Below are 18,258 nucleotides of genomic sequence, written 5' to 3' on the forward strand. Positions count from 1 at the left end.
CACGTGACTCCGTTTCTGTAAAAGCCACAGGTTGTTTTCCTGACGGATGGCAGGAGCCCCCGGAGCCCCTTCCATGCATGTAGAAATGTGCTCCTTTCTGCAAGTGGGTTTCGTTTCTCAGATGCTGGGACTGCTCCAGCCCCTGCGCACATGTGATTGGGACGTTTTCTCCTAACCTGGGTCTCGGGCTTCTTGGGGGATGCTGTGAGGTTGGAAATCTCCCCTGGCCATTTTTCGGATGTCATCTCTGAGCTTCAGGCTCCCGTGGAATGTTCTGGGGCTCAGTGCAAGCCCGGGGTCTCCTATACCTCTTTCTTTTCTGCTTAGCTCTCTGTCCAACCCCGTGGTAACTGGCCTATTGTCAACCAGGCCTGGTCTTAGATGGAGACCCCTGATTTTGCCTCCTTCCCTGGCACTCACTGCTTCAGAAGCATCCAGTGTGGCACACGCCCTGGGACTGCAGCTGCCCCAGGCCATGCCTCTGACACTCTCCGTCCTTCCTGGGGAGTCGAAGGGCAGCTTCCAGGGTCTGTTCTCCCTACCTCCTTACAGCGAAGGGTGGGCGGGAGTAAACGCGCTCATGTAACAGGCAGGAATTCGAGATTGAGCGCTTCTCTGGCACAGAAAGATGAATGCAGCTGGGAACACAGCTTGCCTGACTTCCAGCTTCCAGGTGTCCCTTCCATCAGAGCTCAACAGATACAGATGCCTGAGCCGCATGGGAGAGAGAATAGTCACAGCCGTGCTGAGGGGCCACACAGTCCCCGAGGCTGCAAAGGTGAGAGGAAGGGGACAAGAGGATGTCGTGCTCACGACTGGCAGGAGGGTTCAGTCTGTCGGGTCAGAAGGAATCACCGGCCAGGCAGGGGCATTCATGATCTGTCAGGAGTAATTCTCATCCAGATGACTCCACCTTCTGCCCTTCCTTCCCAGTCCTAAATGCTAGCCACCCTCCCAGGCCTGGCTCACATCCCAGCTCTTCCACCAAGCCCTGTTGGCTAACATCTCCATATTGCAGAGAGCCCGAGAGGCCCTCGAAGCCAGCCTCTCCCCAAGGCAAGAGTCTTACACACCAGAACTTTCAGCAGTGCCCCCTGAATAAGTTACAGGTATGCAGAAATAGTGCCATCCTCAGTCCCAGGGGTGGCTGGGTGGGGCCGGGGGCCTCCAGAGTGTCTAGCTGAGCCCCAGCTGCAAGCAGGCTCATTGGTTTACTATCATATTCCATGCGTGCCGTCCCCCCAAATGTGGAGAATCCTGCCACTGTCAGTCATTGTGGCAGCCCTTTGCTCTGAAGTTCTGAAAGGTTGAACTCGAGTCTGCCTCCCTGCTCATCTGGCCTCAGAGCATAGACTGTCCTCTGACATCATAACAGACGTCTGCAGCACTGCCTCTCACCTCATGACGAATGTCGCTACCACTTACTGGATGCCTGTAGTTTTAGGCTAACTCTGAATACTACGGTATTCACGGAGTACTCCGTGAAAGTACTGGACGTGCATTCTCATTGAACTCTTCAGGCACCTATGAAGTAGCAGTCATTATTCCCATTTTACACATGAGAAAACTGAGCTCAGACGGGTTAAAAAAATCAGCCCTAGGTTATACAGTACTGGGTGGCAGAGCAGGATTCACACTCTTGTACCTTTAGCCACATCCACTCTATCTCTGCACTAGAGCATCTGTCAGGCACTGGGCTTTTTAACATGTCATTGATCATCTTCCCCACAGGTAGGTACTATTATTTCCACTTTACGAAGAGGAAATTAACATCAGAGAAGTTCATTGACCCATTCAAGGTCATATAGCAAGTAAAAAACGGAGCTGGGTTCAATAAATGGTCTGTCTGCCTCCTAAGCTCAATACTACACACCGCCCTAAACCAACAAACCTCTTCTAAAGACCAAACATCCCCTGTGCCTTAACCCTTCATCATATGACATGTTGCCTGTTAGAGTCATTTGAGCAGACATTTCCCCATCCTGGCTGTCCTTCCCTGGGCACAACTTGTCAAAGGATCTTTTGAAATCTGAAGCTCAGTCCTGGATACACTATTCTAGATATGTCTGACCAGCGCAGATGGTCAGACTCCCCTCACCTCTATTGATTCCTCCATTCTTGACTCCTCGAGTATGTGTGTTTGCATACCAGTACTTGATCACATCATGGGTTGACCATGCATGGTTTGTATGCGTAACTTATTTATCCCCCCAATGAAGTTATCAGCCCCTTGAGTGCTGACATCACGTCCCATACCTGGAACTTAGATGTTAGTAGATAGACATGTTATTTGGAACTTAGATCACAGTTTCCCATAGAAACAAGTTATTTTAAAAACAAGAGTTTTCCAGGCTAGCTCCAAAGGCCAACTTAGTTCAAAGATCAGTGTTCCGGTGGAGAGGAGGAATCCACAAGATTCAGGAAGGACAAGCAATAGATCTTCCTCTACTTTCAGGGGACAGAACTAGACCTGGGTAAACTCTGAGATGGGCGAGCATGGATTTTGTCAGATTTTCCCTTTCTATGGCCCCGTTGACACTCCCAGCATCTCTTTTCATAGGGCCTTTGTGTTATTCTAGAGTCGGCTTTCTGAACCTGAGGCCTCTGGCCTCTAGGACTTCCAGATCAAATGCCCTGAAACTACTGTTCATGATGATGTAGATAAAGTTTTCATCAGATTCTCAGAAGAGTCAAGGGCCTAGCAGAGGTTCAGAATAATTGCTGGAGACTCTTCCTCTGGCATCCCATTCTGGTTTGCCTTCTCAAAATGCTGTGATAAAAAAAAGTTCTAATCTTCATCTCCTACCACTAACAAGCATTGGCACTCTGCCCATAAAGCTGATCTTAGCTGAGTGGGAGTAGAAAAGCAAGCTTTGGACCGATTCCTACCAAGCCGTGAATCAGCGATGGCCTCACGGACTCTCCTGAGCATCTATGTTTGATAGGGGTTGGATAATTTTAAGTGGCTCTCTGACGAGTGGGATTTTAGGTAGTGTGATGAAGTTAAGGGAAAAAGTAGCAGACAAGACATTCTGGAACAAGAATTGTTCAGTCTCTCTAAGCCATTTTCTTGCTTTTCGAGGTTTTCTTATTTTTTCCTCCACAAATTCCCTAGAAGGGTCAAGATTTCTCTCAGCATTTTCCAAGGCAGGGCAGATGATGGGACTCCCAGAGTGAGCCTGGAGGCATTTGCAGCAGTGGCTACGTCTGTATCCAGACAAAGTGCTTTTACGCTACCATCTTATTCTATCCTTACGACGATGCTATGAGCTGGAGATTGTGATCCCCATTTTACAGCAGAAGAAATTGAGGCCTGATATGAGGTCAAGCAACTTGTCTCAGGTCCCCTGGCTAGGTAGAGGGGGCAGGGAAGTTCAAATCCAGATCCTGCCTCCAGGTACCACGTCCTTTCTATAGACTGTACTCTTTCTCTTTGTGAGAGACCTCGCCGTTTCTAAGTCAGCTGTACAGATGGATAGATGGCTAATTCCTTTAGGGCTTCATACAACGCGAGGCACAGGGAAGGTGGCAAGGCATGCAAGGACTGTCTGTTGAGCGACTGAAGGCAACACCGAGCAGAGTACAACTGTGGCCTTGGCTGGATGCTGACTAAGCTTTTAAATGTGATGGATGGAGAAGGGAGAGGAAAGGAAGAGACAGTAAGGCAGCCTCACTGTATTTGAAAACTAGGGCTGGAAAAATAAATCCTACACCTCTCCTAGGACGAGAGTCTGTGCCTAAGCTAAAAGCTGGGATCTCCTTTGCTTTACCTACAGATGCTGTGGTTGCTTGGGTCAAAGTGGAAGCACTATAGCTTAGTAGGTAGGGAAGTAGAACCGCAAGTCACATAGACCTGGGTTCACATCCTGTGGGGCCTTGGGGCACGTGTTACCTTCTTTAAATCTAGCTTTGTTATTAGTTAAGTGTGGATAATAATAGTGCCCGCCTCCTACGGGGGCCGAGTAGATCATAAGATGATGCAAAAAGATGCTAGCATGCATGCATCTAGCACACTGCAGTGGTTAATGAAGGGGTAGCTCCTTTGATGGGTGAGGGGATTGCTGGGGCTTGGTTTCCTCTGTAGGATTCCCCACCTGCCTCACACAGAATATCCTGTAAAGTTGTTCATGTACTTGGGTGGCTGCAGCCCAGAGAACTGTCATATTTTGGTTGGAAATGAACAGAATCGCCCAGCAGGGCAGGGCAAGGCTGAGATCTAGAGCGAGGGGATGGAGCAGAAGCTGGGGAGGAAGTGCAGCCCTCCCTTTTCCCCTCCATGGAGAGGACCCTCTGCCAGCATTTCTTGCCCAGCCTGGATTTGTTATGGAACCATTGTTTCCAGCAGGAGTTTTTCCTCTTTCAGCCAAAATGCAACAGCAAGAAAGTATCACTGGGTTCTTCAGGGACCCAGAAGCAAGCGGCTAATGGATGAAACCATCCACTCTCTCTGCAGCCTAACAGCAAAAAGGCTCTGGGTTTAGTCTTCATCCCAGGAGCATTCTATCATCTGAATACACTTCCGTAGCTGCCATTGCCACAGAACACTGGCAATGACAAGCAGCCTCAGACACAGGACAAAAGGAATCAAAGAATACTGACTTCTGCCAGAGGGAAAGAAGACGACAGGAAAAACCGGTATTTACTATACAAGTTCTAATAACCAGTCTCCGTTAACTAAGTTTGCAGATTATACAGTGCTCTCCATTTCTTCTATAAACCATCAGAACTGCTGTCCACGTTGTCCTGAATACTTGAGATGAATAGGCTACTTTGCAGGATGTTTATTAGTCAATTTATCTGCTTATCAGGAAGTCAACAGTGTTTGTACCAAACTGGTTTATGCCAGTTATATGTGCTACTGTAATTATGTAATTTAATGAACTATTCTTCAAACCAATAAAATATGAAGGCAAAAAGAAAGAGTTATTGCTTCTAAAAAAAAAACTAAGCGGAATGCTTTGGAAAGACTTGAGACTCGATTTGCTTAAAAATGTCTTATACTTAGAAGCAAACGTTAAGAGACTTGAATACACAATAAAAATCTAGAGTTATTCTGCAGCCAGATTACTTCCCAAATGTCAAAATTCTTATTCCATTTTAAATAAAGATGGAACTTATAGATGTGATATCATAAGAGAGGTTTGTGCGAGAAAAATGACAGATTTTAATCAGGAAAAGAGCTTGACCAAATATCAAGAGATTAGTGAATAAATATATGTATATCTTTTAAAGTAAAGTAAAATGTGTCTTTCTAATAGTTGTTCCTTTCTTTAACCAGCTTTTCCAATTAACCAATTAACATATCCGTTGTCTTCATTGCACTGGATATGAGACCATCTACTATATATTGAGATTTGCCCTTTTTCATACCTTTTCTACCCTCCTTTCCTAAAACTAAACAGCTACTATCTGTCCAATGCAGCGTCACAACAGAGTTGTATTTCCTCAGAACTACAGTCTCAAGGTTGTTCTTCGAAGCAACAGTGAAACAAGATAGTGAAACTTAGAATGACCAAATATGTTTGGGAAAAGCTTCAACCATACCCCCTCTTGCAAATTTACAGTGTCCACGAGTTCACTAAGAATAAAGAAATAAGCTAATCTGAATAACTGGATTTCCCCAGACTTATTCACCGTGGAACCCTTTCTTGGGAGCGACACTATAATGCCCTGTACAAATGCATTCTTTGGGAATCAGTGCTTTAGGGCCCACAGAAGAGGCAAAATGTATGCTCCCCGTTCTTGAGCAATTTACAACTGAGTCAGAGACATAAGATGTGTAGCTTTGACACACACATCCACACAGAACAGGGAAGTAACAGTATAAGTCGGTAGGTTCTTAGGTTCGAATGATGGTAAAATCAGCAGGTGTTACAGATCGGAACACCAGATTTCCTTGTCCCTAGAGTCTGGACTTCTCTCCATCCTCTTCCTCTCCCTCCTCCAAAAGTTCCGAGTTCTGACTTTAAAGGCCCAGGGGTCATTCCCCTGTCCTCTTTTGATGGCTTCTGCGGGAAGGCATTAACTGAGGGAGGACTTTGCCAATGTTAAGTGTTTTATTAATAGCACCTGCACTGAGCACACTCTGAGCTGGGGAGGGGCCAGGGGGTGGGAAGGTACCGGCAGAAAGTCTTACTCTTGCTTTTCGGTAAGCCCTCCCCATTGTCCCAGGTCCTTTCTATGGAGTCGATGTGGGTCCTATCTTCCCTTTTGCTTTGTGCTCAGTTACTACTTCTCTCTCTTCTCCACCGACCTTCCTCTGTCATCTCAAGTCCGGCTGGAAGTGACCATGGATTAGAAAGAAAAGACCCTGAGCCACAGAGAGGGCTCAGCAGGAAGGGGCAAGAGGGTAGGACGTGAAATGAGGCCCACGGTCAGAGTGGAGGCACAGCCAGGAGGGACCAATGGGAGACCGTCCAGTCTCAGGCCAGTGACCTTCAAAGGAGGAGTGGATGGTAGCTGAGGTGGAGCCCACAGCGGGTGATGGGAGTTGGTGAGGGCCGCTGGCCTGGATGCCCGGACTCTGGGCAGGGGAATTTATTTTACAGTCTCTTCTCCCTCCTATGCCTGCCTTTCTTCCCTTCAAAACATGACAAACAAACAGAGACTCATGGACAGAACAATAGACCAGTGGTTACCAGAGGGTGGGGGGTAGGGGGCAGGTAGGTGGGATAAAAGGGGTCAAATATGTGGTGACAGAAAGAAATCTAACTATGGGTGGTGAACACACAATGCAAAATATATATGCCTTACTGTTGAACTGTACGCTCGAAATTTACTGGATTTCATTAATCAGTGTCACCATAATAATAATAATAATAAAGACTGACGTGTTCACATCAGTCTTCAAAAGTGCATGGCAGTGGGAGATGAGGAAAAAGGAAAGGGGAAACCAACATGTACTAAGCACCTCCGTATGCCACGGTCTTGACAATCATTTCACTGCTTCATCATCATCTTCACAAGAGGCAAACGTGTCCAGGTGACAGAATAAGAGGTAAAGCCTAGGTCTGAGCCCAGGTTTGGTGCCTCAAAAGCCCGTGAGCCTTCTACAACACCCTCGGCCTTCCTGTCATACCTCCACATGGTGCTGGAGGCAGCTCTAGGCCCATGGAGCGGGGAGGCTGCCCCATCTTGGGTGCGACAGGCCAGTGCACAGAGGGAATCCTTCCCCAGGGGCCCCTCTCCCCACGGGTGAGGCTGGAAGCTGTAGCGTGGATACCAGGCTCCCAGGGCCACAGACCCCACCGGAGACCTTCAGCTCTCCGACAGTGTGGAAACCAAAGCAGCCAGGAGACCTGGGCATCCCTACCATGAGCTCTAGCTCCGAAGTCAGGGACATTTCTGAGGCCTGAGGCTGGACATCCCTGGCTTTATCACTAGGCTCTGAGAGTTGCTCCAACCTCCTCTCTCCACTACAATCCTCAGCCTTCCAGCCCCCTTCTCTCCAAACTAGGTTACTGTTTGTTCTCTAGGGGTGTTTTCAATATGCACTCCCTCAGCAAAGCACTGGGCAGCCCCGAGCCCTGAGAGTTGGGGTAGGGATACATGTGGGAGATGCAGAGTTCCCGCCCCACATCGATCACCGCAGAGCAGTTCTTTCCATCCACTGGGTGCACAGCGCTTCGGGGGCAGAGTCTCTAAGACCCTGAATCTGAGACCCACTGCCTAGGCCTAGGCTCCGTGGCTTCTGGAGGCACTCCAATTTCAAATGAAGGGCTACTGACTGGTCAACTGGTTGATTAATTCTCATGATCCTTCTCATTGAGAAAGAGTTCCCTTACTCCTAGTTCTCCCCACATGTCGCAGGTCCCAAGCTTGGTGTTTGTCTTGTATCTGTCTGTATCCCACCAGGTCAGGCCAAGAACTTGCAGGCTGCTGGGAGCCTGCCTGTGCTCACAGAATCTACCTCACTACTCAGGAGACACACACACACGCACACACACAATCAGCCCAGATACACTCACTGGCCTTTATTTATTGCGATGGCTCTTGGATGGCTCTAGGGGACTGTAGTTTTGAAATCATTCCTGACATTCAACCAAAGTCCTGTTTGTTGCAGCTAACCCTACACACAAACACATAGCTCCCATCTTGTTGGTGCACATAGCAGGCACTTTATAAACATCACATTTAAACCTAGGGCTTTGTCACAACTTCACGGAAGTAGTCACAGAGGCTCGTGAAAGCATTTGCTCTGTGTCACAGAGCTGAGCTGGTTACATGAGGAAGCCAGGATTTCAGCCTGGCTGCCCCTCCAGGGTCTACGGTCTCAACCACGGCTCCCCGTCACTGCACCTCATCTGATGCTCTGGGAAGGGAGAAAGAGACACACAGCTTCTGCTTCCCCAGCGGTGAGGAGTCCGGGAAACAGAAGAGTCCTGGCTGAGAATGAATGCTTTCTACTACAGGAGAAGCGTCCACAGGGTGAGTGTGGACGCTTGCAGGAAGTGGGTTCTGGGCCATGAAGCCCTGATCCCCAAGGAACTCTGTTCACAGAACAATTCCATACACTTGCCCTGTACTTAACTCTCTTCAGAATTTGTCTGCCCCCACTCTTTCTTTGATGTCAACCTTTTTTTTTTTTTTTTTTTTGAGGCAGCAGCAGCAAGCACTAAAGAAAGTCTCCCAGCTTTAGGTCCCACTTAGTCCTCCCTTCCAACCTGGCCTCTGGAAGATAATATCCCTATCAGAGAGCCTCTCTTTGGGGGCACGCCTCCTGTAAACCTAGGGATGACAATGGAGTCTGGCACCGAATAGGTTATATTCACACGGCACACTGCACCTCCACGCCCCAGTACATACACACACACTCACCATGAGATGCTGGAAGAGCCAAGAACGCATGATATTGGTGGCGTGCTTAGGCAAGACTCCTCGTTTGTTCTTGGATTTCTTATCCTCATTGTCCAGGAGGGAGGTGAGGTCAAGATTAACCTTCAGGGAGCATGAAGAAAAAGTCAGCATCAGCAGGCTGGTGGGCCAGCAACCAGGGACCTGTTGCCATAGTGACGGCAGGCTCTCTCTCCCAACCCCCTTCCCAACTCATTCTAGGGCCCTGGGAGGTCACCTTTCCTATCACCTGACACCAGCCCCTCAGAGAATGGAGAAGGGAAGAGAAGAGAAAGGAGAAAGGGGAGGGGGGAAGGGAACGAGAGAGGAGACAGAGGGAGCAGAGCCATGCAGAGGGTATAAGAAATGTGAGTTTGCCATAAACCGTCCAATAGTTAGCATTCCTGGGGGACTTTATAGTTTGCAAAGCGCCTTCCTGTCTATTACCATGGTGAGTCTTCACAGCAGCCCTGTAGGTTGGTAGGGCCGTGTGCAGTTAGTTGATGTTAATCCCCCTTTTGTGGATAAGAACTCTAAGACTCAGAGAGATTAGGTGGTCTATCCACAATCACAGAGTTAATGTTAGCTCTCAGGCCTCTGACTCCACATTCTCTTACTCTCTTCCGGCCCCCCTGTGCATGTGTCCTGCCCCATCGAGCTACAGAGTGGCTGAGTGAAGAAGACCAGGAGCAGAGAGTGCGGCAGCCTTTGATGTAACCCTGGAGACAGCAAAATCCCAGGAGTTGATAAAACCTTTCCAACACCCAGTTTCTTATCTGTAGAGTGGAGTGATGTTATCTCTTAGAATAATTATGAGGAGTAAATGAGTTACTTGTGTAAAGTGCCTAGCAGATGGTAAGTGATCATGGTTGCCCTCCCCCACACCCATGCATATGTGCACACAGCTGCACACACACTCACCTGTGTGTTCTGGATCTGGATGGCTCCCTGGGGGATTGCTTGGGTGACCACCTGACCCTGGGAGGTTACCATGGTAACTGGCTGGTATAAGGCTCCACCTGAGGAGACAACCAGTTTTTGTGTCTCCTGCCATCGGGTCGGGTGGGAGTGAGGGCACTCACCTGTAAACACCCTCTGCTCTGGAGATATTCAGCCCCTGTGGGCAGGGATGGGATGGGGGTTGGAGTCTAGAGCCTTTGGCGGCACATGTTGGGGGAAGGGACAATAGCCTTGCTTGGTCTCTGAGGGGCTCATGAGACTTTGACCCAAATTTGTTCTAAACCATCACAATCAGGTCCTGGTGCTAATTATCAGTGAACCTACAGGATACTTTAGTCAAGAGACTCAGCGGGGAGTCCCTCCCTCCCATTTCCTAGGACACTTGTGCAGTGCTCTGCTCTCCACCCCTGGAAGCCCCTTGGGGCCACCCTTTCTCTTCCCAGGGGTGTCCCCACAATCCCTTGAACTGACCTGACACCACTTGTGAGTTGACCGTTGTCATGGCGATGTTGCTCTGCTGGAGCGCTGAGGCTGGGACCACGATTCCCTGGGGGTTATTGGAGACTCCAGACATGGAATTGGGGGAATTCTGCAGGAGGTCCTGGCAGTAAGGGAGAAGTGGTTCGGGACAACGTCACTAAGAGCTCAGATGCTGCAGCCCCAATTCTTCCTCTCTCCTTCCCTCTTCCTGCCTTCCCTCCTCCCTTCTCCCTGCTCTTCCTCAGACCCGAATCCGAAGGAAAGGCAATTCTCATGGCTTCCTAGAAAGAGTAAATAAGAAGGCTCAATATTAAACCATCTAACCAACAGTAGTCATGCATTTAGCCATTCCATGCCTCTGCAAACCTGAGACTTAAATTCCCCCATGAACCAGTGGTCCCCACCTTGGCCTCGCTTTGGAATTTCCACTATCGATGCCTGGGTTCCAACCCTAGAGATTCTAATTTAGTTGGTCAGGGGTGTAGCTGCGGTTTGGGGGTTCTGCAAGCTCCCAGCTGATTGTAATGTGCAGCCAGGGCTGAGAACCAGGCTTTAGTTCTCAGCACCCAGTCATCCTTCACACACGGTCACTCCATATGCCCCGCCCCCAGGGCCTCACTTCCGACATCCGAATCGCAGCACTTACTATGCCAAGCTCCACACGCATAGCAGCCTCTAACATCCCTTCTTTGTATCTTTAGCACCTAGCTCATTGCCTGGCACTCAGTGGCTACTGAAACATTCGTTAAGTAATGATAAGAAATAGCCTCTTCGTAACCCGTCTCCTAGTCTTCTAAGGGCATCTTACGAGCCTCAACCTTTAGCACATTTCATCGATTCCTTCTTCTTTCTCAGGCCCCGGACACAGACCCCCCACTGCAAACAGAGTCCCTTTGCTCCATACCGTTGACCTGCCAGCCCCATTTTCCCAGTGGACCATCCTCGCGGTTAGTTTCTGCAGTAGGCAACTCAGCTGAAAAGCACCCTGCTCGCGTCATCATTGCTGTGTAAAAGCTGGGCGAGGAAGTGCTCAGACTTAATGTTGAAAGACTGCAGTGGGGCAGGGGGAATGACTTTTCAGCCCTCTCTGCAAGAAGGGGAGCCCTCCTTGCTCTGCAGTTGGGCACTCGGGGAGCTTGTGAGAAAGGAAATGGGTGTATGAGATGTTTATTTGGAGAAAGTGAGACGAGCGGCAAATGAGGTGTGATTACAGGGGCTGTAGGAGACCGGCCTGGGTCTTTCAGCTCTTCTGACCACAGTTTCTCATTTGAAAACAGGGACTGAACCAGATGATCAGTGGCCACTGGGCTGACATTTCCATGCTCAAAGCTTAGACTCGGGACTGACAGAAGCTTGGGCCTTCAGCCTCCAGGGAAGGTCTAGAGTGCGGAGTGGGGAAACGTGTTCGGAGGACACCCAGAGCTAATGACTGCTGCCTGCAGCAATAGACACAGGAAGAGTATCAAAGGCCCAGGGAACAGCCATGGTGATTCACCTCCCAGACCCTGGCACCCGAGAAATTAATTGCAGAGCCTCTCAGGTAGTGGTCAGCACTGATTTCTACATCTCACTGGTCAGCCAACTCAACTCCTCTCAGCATCTCCAGAGCTGCTGTTTTTACCCTCCTGGACGGTCCCTGGCCCCAGAGCTGGAGAAGAACTAAAGTCGCTGTCCTTCCTGTCCACCTGCCTGTACTGGACAGGACCTCTCCATCTGAGTGAGGCCTCACTTCTATTCTTGGCTCACCTCTGCTGCTGTGACCTTGGGGAAGGGGAGGGCAGCTCTTGGCCTGCCTTCTCCTTTCTGGGACCTTCCAGCCAAAGAGGGTTATTCTTTGAGCAGAACTCTTGGCCTTCCTGATCATGCAATTCAAGTCTAACACTGAGTTTGACCTACCTGCAGAAGCCTAGAAACTGGGACGGCCCTTAAAAGCCACATATTCCAACTTCCTGAGGTACAAATAAGGAGCTGAGGCTTAGAAACCCAAGTGTCTTGTCCAAGATCCCCGGGTGGTTAGCAGCAATAGGACACACATCCTTTCTTCATCCACAACTACTAAACACCTACCTTGTGCCAATTAACTGGGCTGCAAGGTGCTCCTTGAATCATAGGGATTCAATACATTGTTTTTGAAGGCAAGGCGAACAGATAACTCAGACCCAGAAGTACAGAGGCAGCATGGGGACCAGAGCAAAGATGATGGATTTGGGAACCGGCAAGTCATGACACTTCCGCGGGCCTCAGTCTCCTCATTTATAGAATGTGTCAGCCCAGGGCCGACATCCAGGAACCCTGAAAGCCTGAGTTTTCACCTATGCATCTGCTTCAAGGTTGAGCTCTTTCTCATTCAACAGTCCAGCCAACTGTTCTCACAGGATGTAAACAGTACTGATATTATTTGAAGCTGAAACAAACTCGGAAGGTAAATTTAATAGAGGAGGGGGCCCCTCCGTGCACTCACCCTAAAACTCATGGCAATGACTTTTCAGTGATCTCTTGTTTGAACTCATCCACGCCATGATGCTCCTCATTAAGGATATTGGGGGATTTCAAACATAAAAAGTTGTCCCAGATGTTCTTCCCCCGAAAAAGTATCCAGTAAGTTTAGAAAAACACAAAGTCAGTAAAATAAATACAAGAGGTATGCCTTGAGATTTAACCCAATACACATTTTACTAGCCAGAGGCAAAAGGGTGAGCCATGACCATTACTAGATACATTATCTGCTTATTCAAACTCTGGCTGGTTCTCAGCTTTGTGGCTGGTCTTGCTTCCACGCCAGCTTACCTGGTTTGGGTAACCAAGGGCAATGGATGCATTGGATCAGACCCTTCTCTTTCTTACCCTCTAGGTCTCTACTGGGAGGTGCTGAGAGGCAGCCAAGTTCTATCAGCAAAGGAATGGAATGGAGAACTTCATGGGTAGAGACCCAGGGCAGGGCCAGGCTGGCCATGTCTTAGCTGGGCAGAAAAAGAAAGCAAAATCATGGCATCCCTAATGTCTGGGGAAATGATACTCACCACCTCACATCTGTAAATATTAGCTGATTCACAAACCCGCCTGTGCACTGGGGTGTTTTGAAAGACACAGATCCTCAGGGTCATTGAATCAGACCCTCAGCAATCTGTATTTTTACAAACTTCCCTCAGATGGTCCCCCAAATGGAATGGGTCGGAAAGCTACCTATTTATCATACACTTTGAATATTAGAGAGCATTATTGCACCATGCTATTTCATTTTACTACCTGTGGGGTCAGCAGGAGGGAAATTATTCTATTTGCCTGAAGAGGAACTGAGGTCCGGAGAATGGAAGTGACTTTCTATAATCAGGAAGTTGTGCCTCGAACCCAGGTCTTCTGGCTCTCAGTGTAGCTTTAATGCTCACATAGAGAGATGCGCTTTGGGGTCCTACAGCCAGGCTTCCACGTGAGCACAGTGACTGGCACAGTTAGGCACCCAATAAATCATTCCCCTCTTCCTTTAGCTAAAGTCGCTCAGCTAGGGAGTGGCACAGCCAAGACTAAAACCTGTCCTAGTTGTCCACTTGGATTCTTAGCAACAGAAGATTCGTCTGGGGCTGCACACCTAGCCGTGGTTGCCAGTCCTTGCCTATGATGTTTCTGGGCCAAAGCTGAGCCCTAGAAGTTGAAGCTGTAGCCTCTGACCAGCTCTGTTACAGGACTTTGCAGCTATTTCAGGTTGAGCCTTTGTCTCTATGGAGACAACAGAGCCTCGAATCTCTGGAAATAGTCTACGAGTCTTTTCTGGGAGAGAGCTACTATGGCAGCTGCGGGAGCCCCTTAGGAGGAGGTGTTGGCGAAGCATACAGTATTATTATCTTCTCCACAGCTTCTTCTTGGGGCTTGTCAGACGCCAGACCAGGTGGGTGCTGCCCTGTCTAGACCCAAATAGAGCTGCCTCCTGCCGGGCTCTTTAGTGCCGATAACAAGGTGAGGAGCACATGTGGTACAGTTTTAGTGACATTTTTCAGCAACAAGTCTCATACCCCAGCTCAAGAATGCTTGGTCTTGTTCCACCAGGAACATGGCAGTGGTGTCCCTAAGTCTCTGGAAACTGCTGGAAACTGCTGGAAACCTGGTAATCCTGGGCACTTCCCTGACTTCTGTGGTGGAGCCATTCCACCAGACTGGGGAGTATGTGGCCTCTTACTTTCCAGTAAGGAAATAGGCCCCAAAGCTGAAAACTTTTATAGTTTATGTCTCTTAGGGCACAGACCAGGTGACCCAGGGAGATCAGATGGAAGCTGGCCTCCACAGGCCTCCCCGGAAGCTGTCCTCTCCTGCTCCTTGTGCGTTGTTTCTCTGAGACACAGAGAAGCTAAGAGCCTCTCAGGAGGGGGCAGAGCAGTAGGGGAGCAGCTTGAGAAAGCTTGTGCCCCCTGAACTCCACCCATGGACCAGGGGCAAGGCCCTCACTCCCTGGGGCCATCGGTCATTCTTGCAAGACCACAGTGGTCATTGGGTGAGTTTTACTCCGAAGCTTAGTTTTGGAACAACGAAAAAGATGACTTGTTCAAAAGAAAGTCCTCACCAAGAAAAAGTGAAAGGCTCCGTATTACCTTTGGAAGCAGGGGTCGGGGGGGGGGGGGGGTAGTGCACAAATGAACCGATAATGACTATGAACCCTGACACTGTGGTCTGCCGGCTGCATAGGAAGGAAGACATAGCTGTGTTCACCTCACCAGCCACTGTCAATAGGAAAAGGGCTTATGCTGCCTGGGGAGATGTAATTTCCACTAAAGGAAGAAATTTCTGGAATAAATTAAGATGGGAGGAAGAAATGAAGACGTGAAGGAAAGAACTGATAGAAAAATTTTCCTTTGAGTTATTTTGGAATGCTGTAAGTTTATCTTACCACGAGGCTTGTGAAACGGAGGAATGAACTGGATAACAGGTCTTTTCACCTGAGGAGTTTAGAAAAACCATTCCCTAAGATTTACTGCGTGGGTGGGTGAGAGGTGAGTGGGTTCAGGGAGTGCCCAGGCCCCACAAGCGAAGTCTGGTGAGCCTCAGCTGCCTGGCATCCACCCGGTCCCAGCCACTAGGGGTCTCTGCGGATCCACCAGCCCAGACCAGCTCCCCAAAGCCTTCCCAGGCCTCCCAGGAAGGCGGGCTTGTCTGTGACTTGCCAGGGCTGGGGCGTGGGGAGTCGCTTTTGAGTGCTTCCCTTTTGCTGCAAAGCCTGTCCTGACACACCCTGGGCATGGCCATGGCCCACGCTCTTGACTCTAATGCTTCCTGCGGGCCTGACGCAGCAGACATATAGCACAGCGGTTCTTTCTCACGTCTGCATCTTATTTCCCTAGCTTGGTTTCGGGTTTTGTTTTGCTTTTGTTTGTTTGGCTGGTTGATTAGTTGAAGGTTTTTTGAGAGAAAGAGAGGTCTATCTTTGAATTCCCCTAAACTGCCTAGCACAGTGTTGGGCACATGGTAGATACTCAATAAATGTGTGGCCTGGGCTTTGGCCTGGGATGGGGTAAGTATGTGCCTTAGGGGAGCTGGGAGGTTGCCGCTGTCCCCAGACACTTGGTTCCTGGCAGTGTCCTTCCATTCTGGCAGAGCCTGTGTCCTGTCTTAGGCTAGGAGAAGCTGAGTTCCCAAACTCGGGGAAGACAGTCACATGTAAACAGCCACCTAATCCCGTTCTTATTCCACTCCTGTTGGGGGCTTTAGTCTCAAGGGAGAGGCACTCTGGCTTGTGGGGACATATGGCAGCTGCAGCTCTTAAGGAACATTCCTTCACGGAAGGAGAGGCCTGCTCAGGTTTCCTTCACCTGGCTGGAAGGGCCCTCTTGGTCCCTAGGCCCCCTGAGCTAGGGGACTAGGGGCTAGGAACTGACAGGAGAGATGGATTTAATGCTTAATGCGGGAGTTAGGCAGGGCACCTCCTGGAACTCAGCTTCCCGTCATTTTGGTCTGGGCATGTCCCCTTTTCATCTCAGTGACAATCTTGCAGGTATACCACCTTACCCTACCCCTGCCCAGCTGTAAGACTCACAGGTCAGGTCCTCAGGGTGTCTGGCCACTGGGCAGAACTGGGAATGTGGCTGAGGTGACTGCCTCCCACCCCTTTGGCTTCCTGCTCATCTTGAAAATGCAAACTCCTTATACAGGTCAATAGACAAGTCTACCTTCCCTAAGGAGTATGTACTGATTAGTCCCCTGCCCACTTTTTTAGGGAGTAGCACAGCTGGGGAGTTATAACTGGTCAGCCAAGTTCAGAATCTCAGAATCGCGTTCACTTTGTACTTCTCCCTGCTTTTAATCAATTAGCATATCCAAATTCTTTCTTCCCAGGAATTAGGTTCTTCCTCTCTAGTCTCTAAATCCCTGAGCTACAGCTAGGTAGATTCACCCCTCCCCATCTAGAATGCAGGACCCCTGGTTCTTCTTTCTGTGTGTCACAAAAAAGTAAAAGGACTTATTATACTAAGTAGAACATCGACTCTGGAGTAACGCATCCCAGACTCTGCCGCTTATTAGATGCGTGGCCTTGAGCAGTGTCTTAACTTCTCTGAGCTTCCTTTTCCTCGGGTACGAAATGGAGTACAGCCTTGTAGTGAAGAGTAAATAAGATAATACATGTAAAGCATCTGGTACATACAGTGCTGGAGATGGAGGGGCTTGAATAAATCTGACATTCTCCCCTTTCTCTGCCAGGTCTTCTCAGAGCAATACAAGAGGTGGCTACTCAATTAGTCTTCATTGTGACTCCGACCCTTACCCCATTGACTACACTCTTCATTAGCTTTAAAATCTTTGGCAGCTGGCCATCACTATCAGCCTCCAAGTGTAACCCCCCCACAAATTTGGCTGCAAGACACTCCATCACTACATTTGGAGGTTAGAGATCATGTCATATCCATTTTTATATTCTTGGAACTGAGCAAACTCAATCAGTGCTTGGATAGGGACTCTAAAAGGTAGTCTCTGTTCCTTTGCTTCTCCTAGACTTCTCTCTGGACTGGGAACGCTCACCTTCAGAGCTCCCAGATAGTCTACTAACCCTCACCTCCCCCCACCCCCAAGCCTGTCTAAAATGCCCCACTCCCAGGCCAGGAAACCTGCAACTTCTCCAATCGCAATGGGCAAAACTCTCCTGCTGGCCTCACGAATCCACACTGAGGTTTGTTCTGTCTCTAGGTGGGAACAGACCCTGACCATGAGATTGTGTAGGCTGGGCCTGGGCTTTCCCTGGGGGAAGGAGGATGCTGAATGGTGACAGGGCAACTTTCAAGCCACACACGTGGTTTGCTCAGTCCAGACTCCTCCCGTGGCTCCTCCCCCATCTCTTTGCAGCTCCTTTCCTGCCCTTCCTCATCTCACTCACCCTGAGCCTTCTATGGCTCACATAGTTTAACTCCTCAGGTGTGACTCCTAGCCCCTCCCCCTAAGAGGGGGCGCTCCTTTTCTATGATTCACTTGTGTTTTCACAGGACCTAGCATGGTGCACACGGTAAGTGCCTCCCTCCCCCCCAAATACTTGGCAACTGGATGAGAACTGTGGCTCAGCCCCATTTGCCCTGGCATAGAGTCGAGGTTTAAATCTCCATGGAGACAGAGGGATGGATTTCAGGTCAAATATTAATTTGACTTGGGCGAGGCGGGAGTTAGGTTCTCTCTAGTGGACTGGTTTAGTTTGCACCGTGTAGACAAAGATAGGATAACCCTGAGTTGGAGTCTGATATGAGCCTCCTTACAGAGGATGCTGCCCCTGCATGAAGCCTGGGTGTCATCAGGTGCAGGCAGTACCAGATGGCTTCCCAGGGACGTGGAAAGAACAGGCTGTGGCCCAAGTCCTTGAAACTGTTTTAGTTCTCTGGCTTGGTAGAAGCAGTCTCCCCCACTCCCCATCCCCAAAGAGAAAACTCACGTCTAGAAATGGAAGGCCAAGCAGGGAACATGCCCAGACCCAACAGAGCTGGATGGGGACACAGTATGGCATCTGAGGAGGGGGCAAGGGGG

General features: G+C 49.3%; 1 protein-coding gene across 1 annotated transcript in view; it reads right to left on the reverse strand.

The window, feature by feature from the left end:
* PKNOX2 (PBX/knotted 1 homeobox 2) overlaps positions 1-18,258 on the reverse strand; it is a 248,570-nt gene that overhangs the window by 9,915 nt on the left and 220,397 nt on the right. The window contains exons 7-9 of the mRNA XM_023534735.1: positions 10,264-10,393; positions 9,754-9,851; positions 8,818-8,937 (exon numbers count right to left, since the gene is read on the reverse strand). Coding sequence (XP_023390503.1) covers positions 8,818-8,937; positions 9,754-9,851; positions 10,264-10,393 — 348 coding nt within the window. The remainder of the gene's footprint in view (positions 1-8,817; positions 8,938-9,753; positions 9,852-10,263; positions 10,394-18,258) is intronic.

This window comes from Pteropus vampyrus, unplaced genomic scaffold (genome assembly GCF_000151845.1).
Source record: "Pteropus vampyrus isolate Shadow unplaced genomic scaffold, Pvam_2.0 Scaffold130, whole genome shotgun sequence".
Lineage (NCBI taxonomy): Eukaryota > Metazoa > Chordata > Mammalia > Chiroptera > Pteropodidae > Pteropus > Pteropus vampyrus.